General features: G+C 45.7%; 1 protein-coding gene across 1 annotated transcript in view; it reads right to left on the reverse strand.

Moving 5' to 3' along the window:
- The window catches only part of LOC120932741 (protein mono-ADP-ribosyltransferase PARP12-like), a 46,661-nt gene that overhangs the window by 14,683 nt on the left and 6,878 nt on the right, over positions 1 to 25,100 (reverse strand). The window contains exons 3-9 of the mRNA XM_040345392.1: positions 22,998 to 23,349; positions 19,542 to 20,366; positions 15,540 to 15,589; positions 12,725 to 12,845; positions 11,304 to 11,400; positions 11,079 to 11,190; positions 2,069 to 2,199 (exon numbers count right to left, since the gene is read on the reverse strand). Of these exons, the coding sequence (XP_040201326.1) occupies positions 2,069 to 2,199; positions 11,079 to 11,190; positions 11,304 to 11,400; positions 12,725 to 12,845; positions 15,540 to 15,589; positions 19,542 to 20,366; positions 22,998 to 23,349 (1,688 nt within the window). The remainder of the gene's footprint in view (positions 1 to 2,068; positions 2,200 to 11,078; positions 11,191 to 11,303; positions 11,401 to 12,724; positions 12,846 to 15,539; positions 15,590 to 19,541; positions 20,367 to 22,997; positions 23,350 to 25,100) is intronic.

Consider the following 25,100-nt stretch of genomic DNA (forward strand, 5'->3'; position numbering starts at 1 on the left):
GGGCTTCGTCTGGCCTGGCTGGAGGAGAGGGTGGCCCTGTACGCAGATGACCTCCTCTTGTTTCTAAATGATGCCGGCCCTTCTCTACAAGGGGCATTGCAGGTCCTGGAACGCTTTTCAGAGGTGACAGGACTTAGAGTTAATTGGTCGAAGTCACAATTGCTGGCTGTTGATGAAAACGCTAGAGGGGGGGGCTTCGGCTACAGTGGGTGGACGAATTTACATACCTAGGGGTACGGGTCTCGAGGAATGTGGCTGATTTCCTTCCGCTGAACTTGACCCCCGTAGTCGACTCAGTCCGGACCAAGCTGAAAGCATGGGAGAACCTTCCTCTATCCTTGTTGGGGCGTATCAATTTGATAAAAATGAAAATCCTTCCCAAGTTTACGTATCTGTTCCGTAACTCCCCTCAATGGATCCCACAGTCGTTTTTTTCCCACCTAAATCAACTTTTCTCCTCTTTTTTATGGGGCCCACGCCCTCCCCGCTTCAAGTTAACCACCCTCATGCGACCTTGTTCGCAGGGGGGATTAGCATTCCCGGACTGCCACAAATATTTTCTTGCGGCTCAATTGGTCACTGCATTCTGGTGGCTTGTCCCAGACAAATCCAACCCGGCCTGGGCCACTGAGGCAGCGGTGGTGGGGTCTGCGGAGGCTTTATCTAACCTCCTCTGACCTCTCGATTTTCTCCTTTGATCATTTAATGGCTAAAAACAATGCTCCGCCCTCACATTAATTCAGATATCTTCAGTTGTCCCATGCTTTCAAGGCCCAGTTTCCACCAGGCGGGAAGCAGTTGGTGCAGTCTGACTTGGAGCGGATTTTACGCTTCGACTGTACTAACAAACCCGCCTCTGTGTTGTATGCTCATCTCCTACGGGTCTCTTCCCCTGAGTTGTCCAAGCTCCGTCAGCAGTGGGGCCGGGATGTCCCGGAGTTAGACTCTGAGGACTGGGTGGATATATGGGACTTCCCGTTTAAAATACTGGTCTCCCTGAGAGATCCCAATACTAACAAACCCGCCTCTGTGTTGTATGCTCATCTCCTACGGGTCTCTTCCCCTGAGTTGTCCAAGCTCCGTCAGCAGTGGGGCCGGGATGTCCCGGAGTTAGACTCTGAGGACTGGGTGGATATATGGGACTTCCCATTTAAAATACTGGTCTCCCTGAGAGATCCCAATACAAGATCGTCCACAGAGCATACCTCACTCCCGCCCGGGTGCACCGGATGAGGTCTTCTCTCTCCCCGGAGTGCTGGCGGTGTGACCATGCTCAAGGGGACTACATTCATATTTTCTGGTCCTGCCCGGTCATAACAGTCTTTTGGTCACAAATCATTCTGGAGGTGAATGAATTGTTAGGCATCTCTATTGATTCATCCCCGAGAATATGCCTGCTGGGGCTGGTGGAGGACCTGGTTCCCAGGGTGGCTGAGAGAACCATGTTGGGTCTCTTGCTGTTCTATGCCAGGAAGTCCATCGTCCTGTGCTGGAAGCGTAGGGCCCCTCCCTCATTGGGCCTATGGAAAACACTGGTTAATAATGTGATTCCTTTATACAGGGATACTTATACACACAGAGGCTGTCCGAAAAAATACGACAGAGTCTGGTCTAAATGGTTGGCCGAGCCCTCCACTGCGGCAGCAGATTAGGTGGCTCCTATGATTTCTGGTGGCGATGCCTGAGGCCTTGCTGAGCCGTCCCCTGTTGGCATAACGACTTAGGTGGACCTGTCCACTATCATCCTGCCCCTGGAGCATGAGCTGGCCTGCCTTATTGATGATTGTTTTTTTTTTTTGTAGTCGCTAATTCGCTGACATTTCTTGGTTCTGTACTGCTACCTTTTGACCCCTGCGTGGGTCCCTGCTGGGATTTATGCCAGATGTTGGCTGTGCTATTGTACGTTTGGTATGTCTATGTGTTGTTGCAAATAAAATAAAAAAAGATTTAAAAAAAAAAAAAGGAAAAATGCACTACAAGTCACAGCACACTACATAGGAGTAAAACACTGACGCGTTTCACACTATAAATTAGTGCTTAATCATAGCTGTGGCCATGGCTGACTTACCTCTGATAGGCCTGCCAGAGGGTGGGGTTCTGAATCCGCCAGACTTTCCGCACCTTGTATCCCTGGACTGTCTTGCTGAACATTTTGGCAACGGTTGAAAATTCATCACACGTCTGCGGTACAGGAATGTTCTGCAAAAGAAACAAAGATATGTTAGGTAAAGTTGATCCAGGGAAAATCTGATCGCCTCTCGGGGGATCAGGAAGGAATTATTTCCCCTGCTGTAGCAAATTGGATCATGCTCTGCTGGGGTTTTTCGCCTTCCTCTGGATCAACTGTCGGTATAGAATTGGGTATATGGGATTGTACAATATTTTTTATTTTATTTATTTTTATGGTTGAACTAGATGGACTTGTGTCTTTTTTCAACCTGACTAACTATGTAATTATGTTCAATTTTCGATACAAGAATGTTCTGCAAATTAAACAAAGATATGTTCAATTCTTAAAATGGTTGTCAATCCTCACGTATACCCATGCGAGCAGATTCAATTCACAGGAACAGAGCTGAGGCTGTCAATCACAGACATGTGCTGGAGCTCCCTCCACTGTCTTTTAACCTCTTGGTGTCGAGAAAACTTGTCAGAAGGAAGAGGAACAAGGCAGCAGACAGAAATGATACTTAGGCCTTGTACAGACGAGCAGACATGTCCGATGAAAATGGTCCGCGGACCGTTTTCATCAGACATGTCTGCTGGGGGATTTTGGTCTGATGTGTGTACACACCATCAGACCAAATTCCCCGTGGACAGAATACGCGGTGACGTGGCTGAGACGATGACGCGGCGACGTGCGCGACCCAGGAAGTTCAATGCTTCCACGCATGTGTCAAATCACTTTGACGCATGCAAGGGATTTCGGCCCAGCGGACATGTCCGATGAGTCGTACTAATCATCGGACATGTCCGACGGACAGGCTTCCAGCGGACATGTTTCTTAGCTTGCTAAGAAACATTTGTCCGCTGAAAACCAGTCCGCTAGCCCAGGAATCTGGTCCGGTCGGGCCCTACACACGGTCGGACATGTCCGCGGAAACTGGTCCGCGGACCAGTTTCAGCAGACATGTTCGGTCGTGTGTACGAGGCCTTAGTGTTCTGCATTGAGACAAGTACACACTAAAGCCATGTACACACGACCGGGTTTACCGGTGGTATAAAGTTGGCCGGGAATCCCGAAGGGAAAACTGCGGGGAGAGCTTTGGCCGGGAATCCTGACCGTGAGTACAGGGTTTATGCTCCCTTGGCACTGCCTCGCAGTGTTTTGCATTGGCAAGTGTAGTAATTCTTGCCAATGCAAAAAACGCTGGGAATCCCTTTGGGAAAATGGAGAGCAGGTTCTCTATTTTTCCCGACGGGATTCCCAGCAGTTTTCCCGGCGAGGGAGCATACACACGCCCGGTTTTCACAGCAAAAAGCTCTCCCGGAAGTCTCACATCTTTTTATGTATTCATCCCGAGTATATTTATTTGCGACTGATTTTTGCTTGGAAATGCCTTTACAACACATTTACTCTGCTACTCTCAGTCCTCCCCCCCCCCCAGTGCTCTGTGCTGACAGAGCTGAGTAACAGCTGAGTAACAGTAACAGCTCCCTTACATCAGACCTCCTTCATCCGACTGCCTCCTTCACTTTTGAAAAAAAGTTTTTATTGAACAATTTACATTTGGAACATAGTTCTGCAAGTTACAAGACAATACTGAAGAAATGTATAAAACAAAGAAATGTGGCTTTACACATATAGGCACAGCAGATAAAAAAAACTTGTTCCGATTGAACACTGGACTCAGCAACTATCAATGAGTGGAAAACCCTATGTCCACGTTATTCATGGGATTGCACACTAGAAGGATGTATAGTTTTACGGACCATCAGTGCATGTGTCTGCGGACTCAAGCCATCTACCGTGTTTCCCTGAAAATAAGCCCAGGTCTTATATTAATTATGCCAACAAAAGACACAGTGGGGCTTATTTTCGGGGTAGGTCTTACCATGTAATGTGCTGTCGTCTCTCCCCCTCTCCCTCCCTGCCTGTCAGAAATTCCCCAGTGTGAACTGAGTTAAAATGCTTGTAAAATCCTACAATCCACTCTATTACAGTATTATATAATGTCCAATGTGTGTGTTCCAGTAATATAATTGTGCCAAATACCTTTGTTATAGCACCATTCTGCGCTTCTGTGACCCGCCGGAGCTCTCTTCCCCACAATTATATTACAGAAACACAAGCATTTTTAACTAGGGCTTATTTTCGGGGTAGGTCTTATATTGCAGCTCTGCCGGAAAATAACGCTAGGTCTTATTTTCAGGGTAGGTCTTATTTTTGGGGAAACAGGGTATCCCAGATTTTGTTGTACTTATCTGGACAACCTCTGTTAATGTATATTAACTTTTTGTAAGGAAGTGTGTTATTTATATCTAGTTTCCAATTGTTGAAGTTGGGGGGAGTGGTTCTCATTCACTGTCTGGCTATAATTTTTCTAGCAGAAAACAATGTTTTATGCAAGACTGTTTTAGCGAATTTGTCTATTTCAGAATCGGGGGAAATATCCCCAGTAAGCATTGTTTGGGGTCCAGGATCAATGGGGATCCCATGTCATCATGGAGGAAGTCCACAATCTCCTTCCACAGACCCTGAAGGACCGGGCACACCCAAAGTAGATGGAAGAATGTGCCGGTCGCTTGGTTACACATTGTACGCGAGGTAGAAGACTGTTGTCTAAATCGGGCGATTCTTAGGGGGGTGAGATATGCTCGGTACACCACGTATAACTGGCATGAGTCAAGTGCTTCACTCCACTCCTTATCCTTCATCGGGCCCACCTCTCTTTCCCATCTTGATTTAAGGCTGTAAGCTAGCGTGATAGATGATGGGGTGAGAAGCATGACATAAAAATCAGAGATCAGCTTTCACGGGTCCACACCCTTAACCACTGCCATGATAACATTGGGTGTAGATTGTGGCAAAGGCTGGGGAAACTGAGCTTGGGCTGCGTGACGCACTTGGAAGAATCTAAATAGCATAGAATTGGGCAGCAGGAACTCATTTTGGAGGTCCTCAAAGTTTTTAAGTGTTCCATCGGAAATTATGTGGTGCAAATAATATATTCCATGTTCGCACCATATCTCTGTGTCAGGGATCAAGAGAAACTCTGAGAGTAGTCTATTGTACCATAAAGGGGTATAATCGTTGTGTTTAGGGGTCGTTAACGTTTTAGTGGTGATGTCCCATACGCGCCTATATTGGTACAATAGGGACCCACGGTCTCTATTGGAGTTATTCCCACTATGTCCCACTGCGATTGCAGTGAGTGGATCAGTGGTTAGTTGCTCCCACCGTGGACAGAAGAGCGTGAGGAATCTGGTACAGTTGGGATGCAAGGTAATAAAGATTCAAGTCAGGGAGGGCTGTTTCACCTAGGTTAGTAGGGTTCTTAAGGACTCTCCAGGCCAGTTTGTGTTTGATGGTACTCCAAATAAATGTCTTGAGTATGGTCTCCATTGACTTGAAACATTTCAAGGGTAAGTAAACGGGTGTGTGCCAGAGTATATACAATATTTTAGGAAATATCATTTTAACTATATAAATGTGGCCCCACACACCAAGCGGTAGTCTCGCCGTCAATTTTAAAAAAATGGCGTGGAGTTCCCCCAAAAATCCACACCAGACCCCTTATCCGAGCACGTAACCTGGCCGGCCGCAAAAGAGGGGGGACAGAGAGCGCCCCCCCCCTCCTGAACCGTACCAGGCCACATGCCCTCAACATGGGGAGGATGTCCCCATGTTGATGGGGACAAGGGCCTCATGCCCACAACCCTTGCCCGGTGGTTGTGGGGGTCTGTGGGCGGGGGGCTTATTAGAATCTGGAAGACCCCTTCAACAAAGGGGACCCCCAGATCCTGCCCCCCCCCCCTATGTGAATTGGTAATGGGGTACATTGTTGTCGGTATCCAGAAACGGGTGATCTCCTCTCCGGTCCAGCGATGAGAAGATCGTCTGGGATCCAGAGCGCAGCATCGCCGGCCGTCTGTCACCGGAGACAGCCCGGCGAATGACGCTGCTGACTCGAACTCAAAGCTCATCCCTACTTGTGTGTACTAGCCTGCTATGTATGTGGATCAGGAGCTAGGACGGCAATGAGAAAAGAGCAGTAATCAGTTTTAAAGAGATATTGCAGCAAAGCTATATTTTTGGCCTATTAAGGTGAGAGGCTGGGGGAAACTGTTTTAGCACCTGCACAGGAAGAAACAGCACTTGCACTTCTGCTATCACTGTGATTTTGTGAAGATTGCCTGCCTACACTTTTGTAGTTTATTGCACATCAATATGAATTATGAACTTTTTGAAGAATTTATTTATTAATAAGACTTTTCCACCTTGCACTTTATTGCACATTGATTGCTGTCTTTGCACATTTATTTATTTATTTAGTTATTTATTCATAGGATTATTGATCACCTGTCCTATACGGGTTATTTATTGATTGCCCATTTACCTTTTTTCACTTGTTCACTTGGATATTTTTTGCACTGGAATATTGCATGATTTGGACTTGTTTGGTTATTTTTATCATCTGATTAGTTTTATTTTTATCATTATTTAATTGTTCACCACATTTATCTACATAGGTATTTATTATTAGTAGCGCCCCTTACCTCCTCCCTTTCATTATTGTTATTTATGTGCGAACATTTTTTAGGTGGCTGCTGCTATTGATTTTAGGTTTATTAGTATCTCCCTTTGGTATGCGCATCAGGCCCCATACACACGAGAGGATTTATCCGCAGATACGGTCCAGCGGACCGTATCCGCGGATAAATCCTCTCGAGGATTTCAGAAGATTTCTATGCGATGGCGTGTACACACCATCGCATTGAAATCCGCGCTGAAATCCTCTGGCGATGACGTGTCGCGCCGTCGCCGCTATTATGACGCGGCGACGGGCGCGACGCTGTCATATAAGGAATTCCACGCATGCGTCAAATCATTACGACGCGTGCGGGGAATCCCTTTGGACGGATGGATCCGGTGAGTCTGTACAGACGAGCGGATCCATCCGTTGGGAGGAACTTCAGCAGATGGATTTGTTGAGCATGTCAGCAAATATTCATCTGCTGAAAATCCATCCCAGGGGAGATTTCTCCGCGGATAAATATCCGCCGGAGTGTACACACCATAGAATATATCCGCTGAAACCCATTAGATGGGATTTATCTGCGGATAGATTCTATGGTGTGTACGGGGCCTTAGTCTTCCCCTACTTTAATACAATCGTATGTAACGCCTTCCAAAGAGATGTGGCAGAGTCGGCCAGGTATAGTAGCATGTCGTCTGCGTATAAGCTAATTTTTTCAGTCAGGGAACCAAGGCAAAGACCCTGGGCGTAGAGGAGCGGAGACCGTGGACAGACCTGTTTGGTGCCCCTGGATAAGTCGAAGTCTGCGAGGCCCTCCTGTTGCCCACTACTTTACCCCTGGGTGCCAGATATAATAATTGAACACACTTGATGAAGTTAGGTCCAAAACCAAAGCTACAGAGGCATCCCCAAAGGTACCGCCACTCAAAGGCCTTGGCAGTGTCCAAACCCACCACCACCCGGGACCCAACATTAGTATGTGTCACTTGTAAGTTAATATACAATTTTCTGAGGTTGAAGGAGGTGTATCGCCCCGGCATAAATCCAGCTTGGTCAGCATGGATCAGGGTTAGAATCACTTGGTTAAGGCGTAGGGCAAGTACTTTAGCCAGAATCTTTGTGTCTACCTGGAGGAGCGATATGGGTCTATAAGATTCTGGGAGGCATGGGTCCTTGCCCGGCTTAGGTATGAGAATAATTACTGCCTTGCCCATCGATGGGGGTAAGGTGAAATTGTCAAATAAATGGTTGAAGAGGGACAATAACTTGGGGGCAAGTATCTCACTGTATTGGGCGTAAAAATCTATGGGTAACCCATCTGAACCCGGGGCCTTGGATTTGGCGAAGCTTGCAATCGCTGGTCGAGTGTAAGAGATGCGTCTAGCATAGCCATTTGGGTGTCATCTAGCTGTGGGAAGGTGATTTCAACCAGTAGATCCTCCAATTGAGCTTCAGAGTTGAGAAAAGAAGTCCCTAAATTTGGAAGTGACAAGGCATGTGGAGTGTAGGACTGATTGTACTCCGCAATTACAGTCTCCAGGGTAGTTACATGGATCAACCAGTCAATGGGGGCCCTGAGTATGGGAGACCCCCTCTGCAGGTTACAATTGAAAGATGATTAAAGCAGGGGAAGGCAAAAGGGGGTCCCAGGGGTAATGAGCAATAGGGCATGTGCCGTGTGCAGTAAAGGGGAGACAACAAAAGGGTAACATACCAGGATTCGGTGCATAGGCAGACTCCTTCGGCGGCGTATAATGTGCGGGTGATGGTGACGGACGATCAATAGTGCTGATGAACATGCTCGGTCAGGTCACTCCGCCGCCCCTCTGGAGGGCTCTGGACGCTCCAACCAGGCAAGGACTTCCCCAGGATCCTCAAAGAAGAACACACGGCCGTCCCTTTAGACTCTAAGACGAGCTGGAAATAGCATAGAGTATTTAAGATGTTGTATCCGGAGCCTCCTCTTCGCCTCCATGAAGCCCTGGTGGCGGTGCTCCACCTCGGCAGAAAAGTCAGGGAAGATAGCGATCTTGGAGTTTCCGAGGTGGATGTTTCCTTTTTCCCTGGCCATGCGCAGCGCCGTATCTCTGTCCTTGTAGTTCAAGAATTTTGCTATAAACGTCCGGGGGGGGGAGCCAGGGTGCGGGAGAAGGCCTCACGGCCATAGGTGTCAACAAGGAGTTGCTTCAAAAAGGTGGTAGGATCTTTGCCCTCAGCTCCCTCGGGAGCCCGATGAAACGGAGGTTACACCTCTGGAGCCTATTTTCCTTATCATCTTGCTTGCTTAGAATCTGATTGATTTGGAGCTGCATTCAATCCGAGCTGACCTGGAGCGGCGTAACGGCGTCCTCCACCTCTCCTATGCGGGCTTCGGCTGTTGTGACACGCTCACAAAGTTTTTGGAAGTCTTGTCGCACGAGTGAAAGGTCCACCTTGACCTCCTCTATTTGCGCTGTCAGGGACGTCCTGCAGTATGTGATCGGCTTGAGCACTTTAGCTGTGTCGCCTCCTGGAGCGTCCCACTCGCCGCATGCAGCGCCGCCACTCTCCTCCTCCTGGCGGCGATACTGGTCCCATTTCGCCAGGGTTGCCTTTGGCCTTTTTGGCAGAGTTATGGCAGGTATCCGCTGTGATCCCTCCCCCCTCTAAAGCAGGCAGGACAGGCTATTCCGGAGGGTAGAGAGCTGTAGGGCAGGTGGGCCGGGAAGAATTACTAGTTGGCAGGCCGGGTGAAGCAAGCTGTCCGCCGACTTCCAGCACTAGGCTGAAGCCGGGGCCTTTCCTAAATGCGGCGGCTGTGCAGTTAGAGGATGATGGATCCGCTTCTGTGGGTGTGCGGGGTCCTCAAGGGGTCTCGGTGGGCCTTTGCAGGGTGTTAGCTGAGAGCAGGAGGGCCGGGAAGCAGCACAGGCGGCAGGTCGGGTGGAGCAAGGTGGGCGCCGACATCCAGAGCTAGGCCGAAGCCGCAATCTTTCATAATCGCGGCACCCGCGATTGGGATCGCGGCCCCGCAGAGGCCGCCGTACGAGCGAAGGACGGTGGATTTGCGGCCACATGTGTTCAGGGTCCCCAGGGGGTCCCGCTGGGCTGATGCAGGATAGTGCTAGAGATCAGGATGGGCAGTAAAGGAGTATTGGACGGAGTTCAAAGCATGCACATCCTACTCCATGCTATGTCAGGCAACGCCCCCTCATCCGAGTGCCTCCTTACATCAGGTGCCCCCATCAGAGTCCCCCTTACATCAGTGTCCCCATCAGCGTTCCCCCTTATAGCAGGTGTCACCATCAGTGTGCTTCCTTCCATGGATTGTCACAATCAGAGTGCCTCCTTATATCATGTAAGTCCTATCACAGTGCTCCTATACAGAGGCTGTCCAAATCAGAGTGCCTCCTCCAGCGCATCAAATGTCTGCACAACCCACCCCAGCACCCCCTGTGGATCTGGCCCTGCACTGGGCTTCCAATGACAAATCTCCCTCAGTTTGCAGAGACTTTCCCTCTCTTCCTGTTGTGACCTGGGAACAGGAAGTGAAGAAAAATCTCCCCAAAGAGACCGATTGTTTTTTTCTTACAAATTTGTATTTGTATACTTGACAGCAAAATGAGAACAGAATATCCTCAATTACTACAATAGAGTTCCTGGAAACATCAAAACCTTTACCTATGTAGTAATCACTTCAACTTGAGAATAATGGTCGAGGATTAATTAAAGCGGGGGTTCACCCTAAAGACGATTTTCTAACACTACATCCAGCTCACTCTCTACATTGACAGTATGCCATTTGTTTTTTTGTTTTTGCTGTACATACCTTGTACAGCTATTTTCTTCCCCGGCTTCTGGGTCGGGACGCTCCTATCCAGCAGGTGATTGACGTGATGACGAAAACGACCTCACCCCATCGCATAAGGAGCGTCACGAGTTGCCAAAAGAAGCTGAACGGCGAGTCGGTGCTATACGGCGCCTGCGCACCGACTTTCGGCTTCTTTCGGCAACTCGTGACGCTCCTTATGCGACGGGTTGAGGTAGTTTTCGTCATCACGTCAATCACCTGCTGGATAGGAACGCCCACTCCCGTGGGAGTCCCGACCCGGAAGCCGGGAAATCGTTTTTAGGGTGAACCCCCGCTTTAACAGTATACACTTTCTCCTGCCTATCCAAACGTGTGTAAAACAATATATCCCTCACACTTAAAACTGTCAGCATTTGCTATATAATGAGTTACAGTTAAATAAAGAAAAGAAAACAAGATATTGCAAACAGTACCTCTATTTAGCAGCATGTCAGACCAATGTTTTACCCATTCCCTACTGTCTACAAAGACCTACAAAAGTCTCAGATACACTTTAATTCTATGAGTTGTAAAGTTTCCCATCATACCTGATACCCTGTCTCAGGCATGGCCTTCAAATCCCACGTTGGCGGATAAATTACCATCTTCCTGGGGGAGTCCCCTGGCTTCTGCTTTGAATGGCTTGTATCAGATTTTATGCTGTACAATTAAACAAAACAACAAGTGAGAGTCAGGCGCCTCCTAGTGGTCACTTATCCAATAGCAGTTCCTGTATGCACAGGAGTTCATTAGGTTGTGATATTTGTTATTACCTTCCTTTCAACATTTTCACCCTGTCAAAGTCCAAGAACTCTACTTTTTGGTGCATCTCACTCTCTGGCAGGTGATGCATATTAACCTGCTTCATCTCTAAAATTAGAAGAAAAAAAATTGATTGAAGATAAATTACTTACAGTGTATATAAACCCTAAAGCTTGTATTTTCAGTATGTTTGGCATCATGCCTCACTGTATAAAGTTTTCCAAAAAAAATAGTTTTGTAAGATGCAAAGTTTCATACCTGGAGATCTTGCAGGAACAGCACTTTCCGTTGCAGGCTGACAACGCTAAGCCGTTGCTGGCATCACAACTGCCAACTAAAGGGTTGCAAAAGCCACTGGTTGTGAGGCAGAGACTTAGGGCCAGATCCACAGAACAATTACGCCGGCGTATCTATTGATACGCCGCGTAATTTCAAATTTTGCGCGTCGTATCTTTGTTTTGTATCTACAAAACAAGATACAGCGGCATTTCTGATGGATCCGACAGGCGTACGTCTTTGTACGCCATCGGATCTTAGGTGCAATATTACGGCGGCCGCTAGGTGGCGTTTCCGTCGAATTCCACGTCGAGTATGCAAATTAGCTAGTTACGGCGATCCACGAACGTATGTTCGGCCGGCGCATTTTTTTACGTCGTTTGCGTTCGGCTTTTTCCAGCGTATACTTAAACCTGCTATTATGAGGCGTACTCAATGTTAAGTATGGCCGTCGTTCCCGCTTTGCATTTTGAATTTTTTACGTCGTTGCGTAAGTCGTTCGCGAATAGGGATTTGCGTAGAATGACATCACTCGTCGTAAGCATTGGCTTGTTCCGGTTTCATTTCGAGCAATGCGCACTGGGATACCCCCACGGACGGCGCATGCGCAGTTAAAAAAAAACGTTGTTTACGTCAGGTCACGACGTATTTACATAAAACACGCCCCCATGACATCCATTTGAATCCCGCGCCCTTACGCAGCCAAAGATACACTACGCCGCCGGCGGCGGCGTAGTGGATCTTAGATACGCTGCGCCCGGCGGATTAATGCGCCGAGGTACGTGAATCTACCCCTTAGTATTGTCAGCCTGCAACAGAACAGAATCTACAGCTAGGAAATGCAAGGAGAAGGCTAGATCCTCCCTTATCTTTTTATTGATGGTACCCTTACAAGATTTCCCCCTCACTTGCTGTCACAGTGACCACTTTGTCACCAGGGAGGGAAAAGAAGGAAAATCTGCTCTATAGGATACAGACACACACAGAAAAAAATAATAATAATCTGACAGCAGCTATGATTGCTCCCAAAACTAAAAGAAAAAGAACTGGCTAAAAATACACTTTAACGTTCTATAAAATTTGAGCTAATCTTTCTTTAGTTACTTATCTTTAACTATATTAACAAGTAAAAGTTTGCTGGAACATCGATGCTTACTTTGGCAGTTAGGATTGTCTTTCTGGTTTCCGGCAGTGAACTGGTTGGTCCTTGTGGGATTGGAGATGTTGATAGTCTCCAGTTCTGATGATAGAATGGAGGCACATGCTTTCTTTGTGTTCTAGGATAGCAGAGAAAAACATGGAAGTCATTGCCTTGTATCAAGAAGCACATCGCCCCATATTTAGGCAGCATACAACTATGTAATGTTGGAATTAAGAAGTCACCATTTTGTAAGATGAACCCATACTGGCACTCCTTGTTAGGCCGCGTACACACGATCGGTCAAAACCGATGAAAACGGACTAAAGGACCGATTCATCGGTCCAAACCCGATCGTGTGTGGGCCCAATCGGTCAGTTATCCTTCGGTCAAAAAAAAAGAGAACTTGCTTTAAAATTGAACCGATGGACGCCTAACCGATAGGTCAAAACCGATCGTTAGTACGCATAAGCATCGGTTGACGCTTGCTTGGAAGCATTGAACTTCGTTTTTTTCAGCACGTCGTATGTTTTACGTCACCGCCTTCTGACACGATCGTTTTTTTAACCGATGGTGTGTAGGCACATCAAACCATCAGTCAGCTTCATCGGTTAACCGATGAAACGGTCCTTCAGTCCGTTTTCATCGGTTATGACCGATCGTGTGTACGTGGCCTTAAAGGAGAAGTCCAGCCTGAGCTTTTTAGGCTGGGCTTCTCCTCTGGGTCACAGGAGTGCAATTAGTTTTGCACTCCTGTGACCCGTTTTCAGCGGAGACTGGTCTGAAGTCTGCTCTCCGCTGACGACCATGCCATCAGTCGAGGCAGCGCGTCATCCCGACTTCCAAGTCTGGATCTGCCAGCTGCCTTGATGGCAGTCTCAGCATCTCAGCGAGCCGATGAGATAGCCTCTCCCTGCCCCTCCATAGCTTAGCGCTCCAGTGAGCGTGGGGGATTAGAGAGGAGAGACGCTGACTGACAGTCAGAAGCTTTCCTTTCAGGGGTCTGTGAGAACTGAGCCATCGGCGATGTTCGGTGGCTCGGTTCTCAGTGCAGAGATGGCAGGGGACAGCTGCAGCATCGGTCTGATGCTCCATCCACCGAGGTGAGTATAAATCCCCCCCCCAAAAAAAAGCCATACTTCTCTTTTAACCACTTGAGCTTCAGAAGGTTTTATCCCCTTCATGACCAGGCAATTTTTTGCTATTTAGCACTGCGCTACTTTAAAGTGGTCGTAAACCCTAATGCCCTGTACACACGATCGGTTCATCCGATGAAAACGGTCTGATGGATTTTTTCATCAGATATCCGATGAAGCTGACTTTCATCAGTCGTGCCTACACACCATTGGTTAAAAAACCGATCGTTCAGAACGCGGTGACGTAAAACACAATGACGTGCTGAGAAAAATGAAGTTCAATGCTTCCGAGCATGCGTCGACTTGATTCTGAGCATGCGTGGATTTTTAACCGATGGACGTACCCACAGACGATCGTTTTTTTCTATCGTTTTTTTAACCATCAGAAAATTTTCAAACAAGTTCCTAGTTTTTCGGATGGATAAAAAACCGATGGGGCCCACACACGATCGGTTCGTCTAATGAAAACGGTCCATCAGACCTGTTTCGTCAGACGAACCGATCGTGTGTACGCGGCATTACAGACCACTTTAACCTACAGGTAAGCCTAGATTAAGACTTACCTGTAGGTGCAACAAATATCTCTTAAACCTACACGGTTTGCAAAAGGAAGGAACGGCGCACAGGTGCACTGAGCGTGCCGCTTCTAACGGTGATCATGCCATTGGTGGCGGCACCCGCGCGCATGTGCATGAGTGACGTCATCGCGGCTCTGGCCAGTCACAGCGCCGGAGCCGCGATATGCGGAAGTCACTCGTGGAGAGATGGTGCCGGCGGAGGAGCATACTAGCTAATTATGTATTTGTCTTGCAGGGTGTTTACAAAAAAAATAAGAGGGTTTACTTCCTCTTTAACTGGTAATTGCGCGGTCATGCGACACCGTACCCAAACAAAATTTATATAATTTTTTTCACACAAATATAACTTTCTTTTGGTGGTATCTGATCTCACCACTTGGTTTTTCATTTTTTTGTGATATAAATAATAATAAAAAAATAATAATAATAATAATAATAATAAAAAAAACATTTTTATTTTCTGCTATGAAACATATCCAATAAAAAATCTAAATTACTTCATATATTTTGGCTGAATTGTATTCTGCTACGTGTCTTTGGTAAAAAAAAATCCAATAAGCATATATTGATTGGTTTGCATGAAAGTTATAGGGGTAGATTCACGTAGAATGGCGTATGTTTGTGCGGGCGTAATGTATCCTATTTACGTTACGCCTCCGCAACTTTTACAGGCAAGTGCCGTATTCTCAAAAGAAAGTTGCTGCCGCGTAGCGTAAATAGGTTGGCGTAAGCCCGCCTAATTCAAATTGTGAAGAGGTGGGCGTGTGTTATGTAAATTAACCATGACCCAACGTGAATTTCCCAGTGTGCATTGCTCCAAAGTACGCCGCAAGGACGTATTGGTTTCGACGTGAACGTAAATGACGTCCAGCTCCATTCACAGACGACTTACGCAAACAACGTAAATTTTTCAAAATTTGACGTGGGAACGAAGTCCATATTCAACATTGGTACGCCGCATGTACGCCTCATATAGCAGGGGTAACTTTACGCCGGGAAAAGTCTAATGTAAACGGCGTAACTGTACTGTGTCGGCCGGGCGTACGTTCGTGAATTCGCGTACCTAGCTGATTTACATATTCTAGGCGTAAATCAGTGTACTCTGAAAGCATCACTTACCAGGTGCTGATAATTGGTCCATGTACCTAACTCATTCAAATTATTGTCAGCTAAAAATAGAAAAAAGGTGAACAAAGTTAAAACAGCATATCAAATCAAATTTTTATACAGTATGTCTTCTAAAACCAATGTAAAAATTATGTAGGAAGGCAAATTAGTCATAGGCCGGGTACACACGGGCAAACATGTACGATGAAACCGGTCCGTCGGACCGTTTTCACTGTACATGTCTGCCCGGGTACTTCTGTACGATGGCTGTACTAACCATCGTACAGAAGTCCGCGCGTAAACAATACGCGGGGCGTGTCCGCGCCGTCGCCGCGACGATGACGCGGCGATGACGCAGCGACGTGGGCGGGCCTGCCTTTTAAATGCTTCCACGCATGCGTCGAAGTCATTCGACGCATGCGAGGGACGGCGGGCGCTCGGACATGTACGGTAGGTCTGTACAGACGACCATACATGTCCGAGCGGGCAGGATTCCAGCGGACGGTTTTAAAACAAGTCCAGGAATATTTGCCCGCTGGGAAAAGGCCCGGCGGGCAAATGTTTGCTGGAATTCTGCCCGCTCGCGCCTACACACGACCGAACATGTATGCTGAAACTGGTCCGCGGACCAGTTTCAGCATACATGTTTGGTCGTGTGTATGGGGCCATAGAGTTACTGTCAAGTTGACCTACGTATACCGATGCTGCTAAATTCAGTTTGGCATCTGGACTTTGATGGCCTCTTGACCAGGAAATAGTTAAAGTGGATGCCATAGTGCTGATCTATAAGGATATAGATGCCTCCTGCATGTATCCTTACCTGTCAAATGTCTCCACTCTGTCTGTTATAAGAACCGAAAAACTGCAGATTCTGTGGGTGGATCTGTTGTCTGGAGCTCTGTGGATGGAGTTGTGATGTCAGTAGACTCCCCACCCTCCTCTACACTCCCCTTGTCAACATGCATTTTTTCCTATGTATTTCTTACACTAATTTCTGCTATGATCAGTAACATCCAATCAAAATCCAGAAAAGTAACCACATGACTTCAGAAAAGGAGTGGGGTGGGAATTAAAAATAATGCCCGTCTCCAGGCTAGTGCATGAGATATGTAAATAACCTGTCACTCACAGCAAGGGGGCGGAACGGACTAAGGTTTTTCTCTGTAAGTCCGTTTTATTTCACTGAACAATAAAAGGATTGCTCAGAGCTGGATTAACTCTGTGTGACAAGACTGGGCACATATGATAGGAAATCTTATACTATACATTGTGACATAAAAAATAAAAAAAATCGGGTTTACATCCACTTTAAGGAAAATAAGAGGTATGTTTCTTTGAAATTGTTCAGAACTTTGTCTATCATCTCCACATTTATTCCCAAAGTTAACATTTATAATCATATTTTTTAACTGATAGTACACCCTTTAGGATTCCTTATGACCCGAACAGGAGGATATAAGCCATTAAAATATATCCTCCTCTTCAGGTCAGATGTGTGTGTATATACATGTATATACACACACATTTTATATATATATATATATATATATATATATATATATATAAATAAATATATATTTATACAGTATGGGCTAGATTCAGATACATTGGAGTATCTTTATGTGCGGCGTAACGTATCTCAGAAACGTTACGCCGCCGTAAATTAGGGCGCAAGTTCCGTATTCAGAAAGAACTTGCGCCCTTAGTTACGGCGGCGTATCGTATGTGGGCCGGCGTAAGCCCGCCTAATTTAAATGGGGATGATGTGGGTGTGTTTTATTTAAATGAATGGTGACCCCGCGCCGTTCGTGAAAGAATCCCAGTGCGCATGCTCGAAATTCCATTGCAAATAGGCATTGCTTTCGACGTGAACGTAAATTCGGTCCAGCCCTTTTCGCAAAAGACTTACGCAAACGACGTAAAATTTTCAAAACTCGACGCGGGAACGACGTCCATACTTAACATAGGATACGCCTCATATAGCAGGGGTAACTATACACCGAAAAAAGCCGAACGTAAACGACGTAAAGAAATGCGCCGGGCGGACATATGTTTCTGAATCGACGTAACTACCTAATTTGCATATTCCTCGCGGAAATATACGGAAGCGCCACCTAGCGGCCAGCGTAAATATGCAGCCTAAGATACGACGGCCTTAAGAGACTTACGCCAGTCGGATCTTAGGGAAATCTATGCGTAACTGATTCTATGAATCAGGCGCATAGATACGACGGCCCGCACTCAGAGATACGACGGTGTATCCGGAGATACGCCGTTGTATCTCCTTTCTGAATCTAGCCATGTGTGTATATATGTATACACATAAATATGACAGGGGGACATGGTTACAGTCTTGGGGGGTCTGAACGAGGTAGAAGGAAGTTAAAATCTTCCTCCTCCCCCCTCAGATCACCCCAGATTCCCTCTTCACTCCCCGATTCACCACCTCTGAGTCAGTGAATCTGGGAGGTGAATTCTGACTCAGATCGCCAGTGAAGTGCTGAGATCACAGCTTCATAAACTGGCCGCTGCTGTGTCAGTCAATGAGGATTCTCAGTGTGCAGAGATCATCGGCAGGAGAACATGTTCAAACACTTTTCCGATTATCTCTGTTTCATAAACTGTTTATGGACTGTGATCAGTGGCGATACTTGGGATCAACGCTGTTCACTGCTTCATAAACGGACACCTCAGTGTTAAACAGGAAGATAACATTTCCTAGCACGATCTGAACTTTCTAAACAGTATATAAATGTGAAGACAGCAGATGTACTGTACATGTAAAACCTATGTAGGGAGATTTGGTTCATCCCTGTGTATCATCTGAGGCTGTTCACTTCACTGGGTATATGTGAGGGTTTACATTTCATGTTTAAATTTAAATAGATGAAATGTCTCCACAATCAGGTGGTAAAAGGGAATTAGAAAAGTCCCCATGTTCCCCATAATTGCTGCTGGAATTTACTTATAAATTCAAAAGACATTGCCCTTTCATAATTATCATTATTACTTACATATTTATACTCCCTTCCACTTACTTACTTTCTGAGGCATTACAGAGTAATAGCTAGATTCAGAAAGAGTTAAGCCGGGATATCAGTAGATACGCCGTCGTAACTCTGAATCTGCGCCGTCGTACATTTAAGTGTATTCTCAAATCGAGATACACTTAAATGTAGCTAAGATACGACTGCCTGCGCCGTCGTATCTTAGCTGTCTAGTTCCGCCGGCCGCTAGGGGCCTGAACACTGATTTACGCCTAGAATGCGTAAATCAGCAAGATACGCCTATTCACGAACGTACGCTTGCCTGTCGCAGTAAAGATACGCCGTTTACGTAAGGCGTTTTCAGGCGTAAAGTTATTCCACCAAAAAGCTGGCCTAGCCAATGTTAAGTATGGACGTCGTTCCCGCGTCGAATTTTGAAAATTTTACGTCGTTTGCGCAAGTCGTCCGTGAATGGGGCTGGATGTAATTTACGTTCACGTCGAAACCAATAAGTCCTTGCGGTGTACTTTGGAGCAATGCACACTGGGATATGTCCACGGACGGCGCATGCGCCGTTCGTTAAAAACGTCAATCACGTCGGGTCATGGTTTATTTACATAAAACACGCCCACCTCTTCACAATTTGAATTAGGCGCGCTTACGCCGGCCCATTTACGCTACGCCGCTGTAACTTAGGAGGCAAGTGCTTTGTGAATACAGCACTTGCCTCTCTGACTTACGGCGGCGTAGCGTAAATACGATACGATACGCTACGCTGGCTCAAACATACGCCGCCCTACGTGAATCCAGCTATTTATATTTGTGGCTGGTTGAGGTTCAGAAGCCGTTGAGTTGGTGGACTTTGATTGCAGATTAATCAAACCACTTGGGTGTTGGTTGCGATTCGCTGCATCAGGTTTAATTATTGGTTTTACATTTGTTTGTTTTCTTGAAGGTGTATCAGCTCTAATGGAGACACTACAAAAATTTGAGATCCCTAGTAAACTTGAAGATCGTTCAAACTTACCAAGTGCTGCAGAGGTAGCTGGTTTTGGTTGAGCAATGGATGGGCTCTCAGAAGAACACAATGATATTGCTGTCTTTAATGAAGGTATTGGTTTAACATTAACTGGCTCTGCCACTGGAGAACACAACTTCTCACCCAAGTCCTTAACTGGCACTTGGTTAGCAGTAGATGGACTTCTTGTAGATTTTACTGATTTTCCAGATACCGAGGATGCTTTTTCTGAAATTCTAGATCGAAAAAGGCTTGGCTCAGCAATAAATGAACTCTCCCTAGAAGAGGTCACCAATGTTTTGGATGGTAATGAAGGTATTGATGAAACTGTTGAAAGACTAGCAGATCCAGTAGGTTGTTTTACTTGAGTAGATGCACCTCCTTTTGAAGGACTGAAGGATGTGCTTGAAGTAACACTTGGGCCACTCTTCAAGGTTGTGAATGTTGGTTGGCAGGGTGTACTAAGTAGTGCTGGGAATGCTTGGGCAACTCTAGAATTATAGAATTCTACTGGCAGAGCTGGAGTACAAAGCAGTTCCGGCTTGGTTACGTTAGACCACACGAACAGGTCTTTAGTAGATGGTACAGATCTTGTTCCTTCTTGTGGTGTCACCCCTGCAGATGTTCTTGAACTTTTGCCTTGTACATTTTCTAGCGGTGATATGTTTGGACTGAACCATTCATCCATGAGACTTTCAAGCCTTGTTGTGGAAATATGGCGACTATGAACCCTCTCATCATCACAGTTGTAATTTGTATCTCCCAAACGTTGGCCCGCACTAGATCGGGATCGTAGGCTGCTGTCAGATTGCTGATGGACGTGAGGCCCTTCAGCTGTTGGGAATAACACAAAATTTAAACTTTAACGTCACTCATAAATGCAATTCACACACCTGGCTTTACATTCACTAAGTCAGTGGCTTTCTCTCTATTTCTTTCAATCTCTGTTCAGTGCATTTTCTGCAATACATGCACATTTCTCTATTTTCTCTCTTTAACCACTTCCATACCAGGCACTTACGCACCTTCCCGCCCAAGCCAATTTTCAGCTTTCAGCACTGTCGCACTTTGAATGGCAATTGCGCGGTCGTGCAACGTGGCTCCCAAACAAAATTGGCGTCCTTTTTTTCCCACAAATAGAGCTTTCTTTTGGTGGTATTTGATCACCTCTGCGTTTTTTTTTTTTTGCGCAACGACTGACAATTTTGAAAAAAAATTACGTTTTTATTTTTTTCTGGTAATTTTTTTGTAAATAAGTAAGTTTTCTCTTTCAATTACGGGCACTTATATGGCGGCACTGATGGGCACCGATGAGATGGCACTGATGGACATCGATGAGGTAGTACTGACGGGCACAGATGAGGTGGCACTGATTGGCGGCGCTGGTATGCGGCACTGATGGGCACACATAGGCGGCACTGATGGGCACACATAGGCGGCACTGATGGGCACACATAGGCGGCACTGATGGGCACACATAGGCGGCACTGATGGGCACTCATGGGCGGCACTGATGGGCACTCATGGGCGGCACTGGGCACTCATAGGCGGCACAGATGGGCACTCATGGGCGGCACTTATGGGTGGCACTGATGGATACTTATAGGTGGCACAGATGGGCACTGATAGGTGGACACCGACAATGGAGCACCATCTCTCCCACTGACACAACTAATAGAGCACTACTAATCCCTATGATACCAGCAGTGGGGCACTATTCCTTCCACTGACACAACTAATAGAGCACTATTACTCCCTATGATACCAGCAATGGGGCACTTTTCCTCCCCCTAATACTAGATGTTCACTAACAATGATGCCAGGAAAATTTCTACTCCCGCTGGCCAAAGTCCGGCCCTCCAAGAGTCTGAAGGACAATAAACCAGCCCTTTGTTTAGAATGTTTGGAGACCCCTGCTGTAAGCCATGGAATTCAACAAAAACAATTGTTTTGTTTTGTTTCAATTAGTTTTATATACATAAATTTGTAGGTTGAATTGAACTCAATTTGTCCGAATTCGGAACATTTTTAATTAATTTGAATTCAAATTTAGAATACTAAATCAAACTTATTCTATTTGAAATTTTAATTTTGGAAGATGGTTATATTGGGCCAAATTCACAGAGGAGATACGAAGTCGTATCTCCTGTCGTAACTATGCGGCTGATTCATAGAATCAGTTCCGCATAGATAGCCCTAAGATCCGACAGGTGTAATTGACTTACACCGTCGGATCTTAGGATGCAATACTTTGGCCGCCGCTGGGGGGAGTTCGCGTCGTATTCCAGCGTCGGGTATGCAAATTAGCAGTTACGGCAATCCACAAAGGTTTTTCCCGTCGTTACGTCGGTGCAAGTCTTTTTTTCCCGTCGCAAAGTTAGGTGTGCTTTAACATGGTGTAAAATGACTCCACCATGTTAAAGTATGCCCGTCGTTCCCGCGTCGCTTTTGAATTTTTTTTTTTTCGGCGTAAGTACGTTACGCACGTCGCGATTCACAAACACGTCGGGCCACCGTAAGTTTGCGCAAAGCACGTCGGGAAAATTGCGAACGGAGCATGCGCAGAACGTCCGGCGCGGGAGCGCGCCTAATTTAAATGGTACCCGCCTCATTTGAATTGGGCGTGCTTGCGCCGGACGACTTTACGTTACACCGCCGCAAGTTTCCAGGTAAGTGCTTTGAGGATCAGGCACTTACACTGAAAACTTGCGGCGGTGTAACGTAAACGGGTTACGTTACACGGCCGCAAATTTTCGTGAATCTGGCCCATTATTTCTATTCCATCCTATTCTATTGTTTTTTTCTGTTCTAGTCTTTTATTTTCTAATCTAATCGTTTTTATTCTTTTGGAGTTCGAATTTATTCTATTTTAAATTCACATTTTAAAAGATGGTTACATTTTTTCTGTTCTATTGTTTTTTTCTATTCTATCTTTTCTATTCTATAATTTTATTTTCTATTCTATTATTTTCTATTATATTCTTTTTTATTCCTTTATTTTCTATTCTATTTTATTCTATTTGGAAATTGGAATTTGAATCTCATTCAAAAATTATTCAAACCAAATTCAAAAAAGTTTCAAATTTGATTTGAATTTCATCCAAAATGTAGCTTTGTTATTTCTGAATCGTTTAAATTAGTTAATATTGTAATTTGGAAATTCGGATACATCCAAATTTCAGAATAATGAAAAATTTGTCCGAATTTTGATTTGGAAACTAAATGAACCTCTCAAGATGATAAACTTCCTAGCACAGCGGGACATGAATGCTGTGCCTGATATTGGTTATCAGGTAGAACAGAAATATGGTTTTACTAATATAGCTAAAACAGTAAAAAAAAGCGTTTTCTTACTACAGGAACAAGGTAAAAGAAAATAAATAATTCTGGGAGAGGGAGGTTTGGGGACAAATTTGGGGAATACCTATACAAATTAATTATTTCATTATGTAACCAGATATGTACCTTTATTCCTTCTCTCACTGCTCCTATACCGAGATCCAGCTCTTCTTTTTCCTGGCCTTCCTTTCCCTATGCCCTGTGATATTCCTCTCCTACCCCTGGGCTCCTCATTTCTAGGCTCCTCCCTCAGCGCCTGTCGCCTCTCATTGTGTGTCAGCACACAGAGCATCTGAAAGTTCTCGATGGTCTCCTGGCTCAGCCAGCTGCAAGTGAGCAGTAAGTTGGATTCCAGGAGGTTGTGTGAACTTTTACATGAGCGGTTGTTGCATTCCCCTTGCAAGAAATAAATGCACACATGGAGGCGTGTGCAGTCCTCCTCTTTGTCACAGTTTTTGTACATGTATTTCCGACAGGCCTGCAAAGGGATGGGAAACAAAGGGGCACGGTTAGTTCAATACAGTGGAACTCATAATTTTATCATTGTTGGAGCAGGGATAAACATGCTGATGGCACTTTTGGTGCCCAGGCCTTTTTTGCTGAGGAACCCAACCCTAATCCACTTTCTAAATGTAGTTTATGACTGGGATTCGCTTCCTTGGCTCTGCTTTTGGCAATAACATAGCTCCCAACCATAGGTGTGAGCAGCCTATTGCATTAGGGTGTACACCCCAAAGCTCAAACACATGTGTGTGCATGTGTATATATACAGACCTGGTAGGGGGCTTTCCTGAAATATCAGGGGTCCAAACAGGGAGAATCTGAGCCACACGGGGTGAATAGGGTGTGCCCAGGCACACCCTGTGCGCACGCCTATGCTCCTAACTGTCCCTGATTTGGAACAAAGTCCCTCTTCCCTCATCATTTGTCATTTGTCCCTCCTGTCAGTCTCATATATATATATATCTGTATATGAAATGCACTACTATTAATTTACAATGCTAAATCTTTCATCCGGTTTCTAATTTGCTTCATTTGTACATTTCAAAAGCCAACACAAATGAATATTAGTGGCAAAAAAAGCACTTGTGGTTTGAACAATCTTTTTTTTGTATACTTCTTCTTTAAGGGGGGCGTGGCTTATGCCTACATGCATTTGCTAATAGATGTACCGGTTCTTTGTTAAATTTAGAGGGGGATCAGAGAGTTAGGTAGCTCTGATCCAGTTAATCTATTCAAATTGGGTCTCTGTCTCAGCGTGGCTGTGCTGTGGGCTTATTCTGTTGTTCCTGGCATGCTGTTCCCTCCCTAGGACGATAGGTGGCATCAGTGGAGTCGAGGTTTGGGTGCTTTTCCTCAACAGTCTATCAGGAGGGTTTCTCCTTGCTGTGCATGCTGGGGGGAGGGTATTTATGAGAAAGACGCCATTGGTCTGCGTTCTTCTTCTTCGAGTGCGGCACCCACCTTTAGGGTGACTGCATCACGGCGCCCCGGCGAAATGGCCTACCAGGCCGGGGTGCGCGTGCCACTCGGTGCTACACAAGACACAGTAAGTGTTTTGCAAAAGGAAGTGCCAAAAAATATTACATGCTAAAAATTACATAGAGCACATAAACACAGAGTGGCCTGCTCCATACACAAACAGTTGACAACTGAGTGGCAAAGAGACCGGCCAATAGTGTATAAGCAGGGGAATATTCCATATTTCTCCTAGAATATCTATTAAAATAATGCAGCATAAAGCAAAAGGGACAGTTTCCAGTACTTTACTACCTTCCTAACTGGTCATCAGCTTTACAATATTTGTTTTTGATCATTTACCCCCTGACTCAACAGTCCAACATGACCCATTATGGTAGGTACAAAACAATCTGCTGGTTAGTTTACTTCCTTTCATATTCCATATTGTTATAATTTTTAGCCAACTAATTGTATTGCTACCCCGAAGGAACCACTTGATAACATAGGTCCCATCTTTCTGGTCTCAACCTTCTCAAAGACCTCAGCCCCTCTAACACACCAGACTTAAAGCGGGGGTTCCGCGGGAATACGTATTTTTTTTTTAGATGATTCTCATGCTGTTACCTTTGCTAATATGGTACTCAAGCAAATCCTTCCGGGATAAGGTGAATGCTGATGTCTAAGCATTCATCGCTCTATCCCGCGCATGTGCAGTGTTGACGGCGGGCGACGCCGTCAACACTACACAGTTGCCTGTGTTCCCTTACT

This window comes from Rana temporaria, chromosome 3 (genome assembly GCF_905171775.1).
Source record: "Rana temporaria chromosome 3, aRanTem1.1, whole genome shotgun sequence".
NCBI lineage: Eukaryota > Metazoa > Chordata > Amphibia > Anura > Ranidae > Rana > Rana temporaria.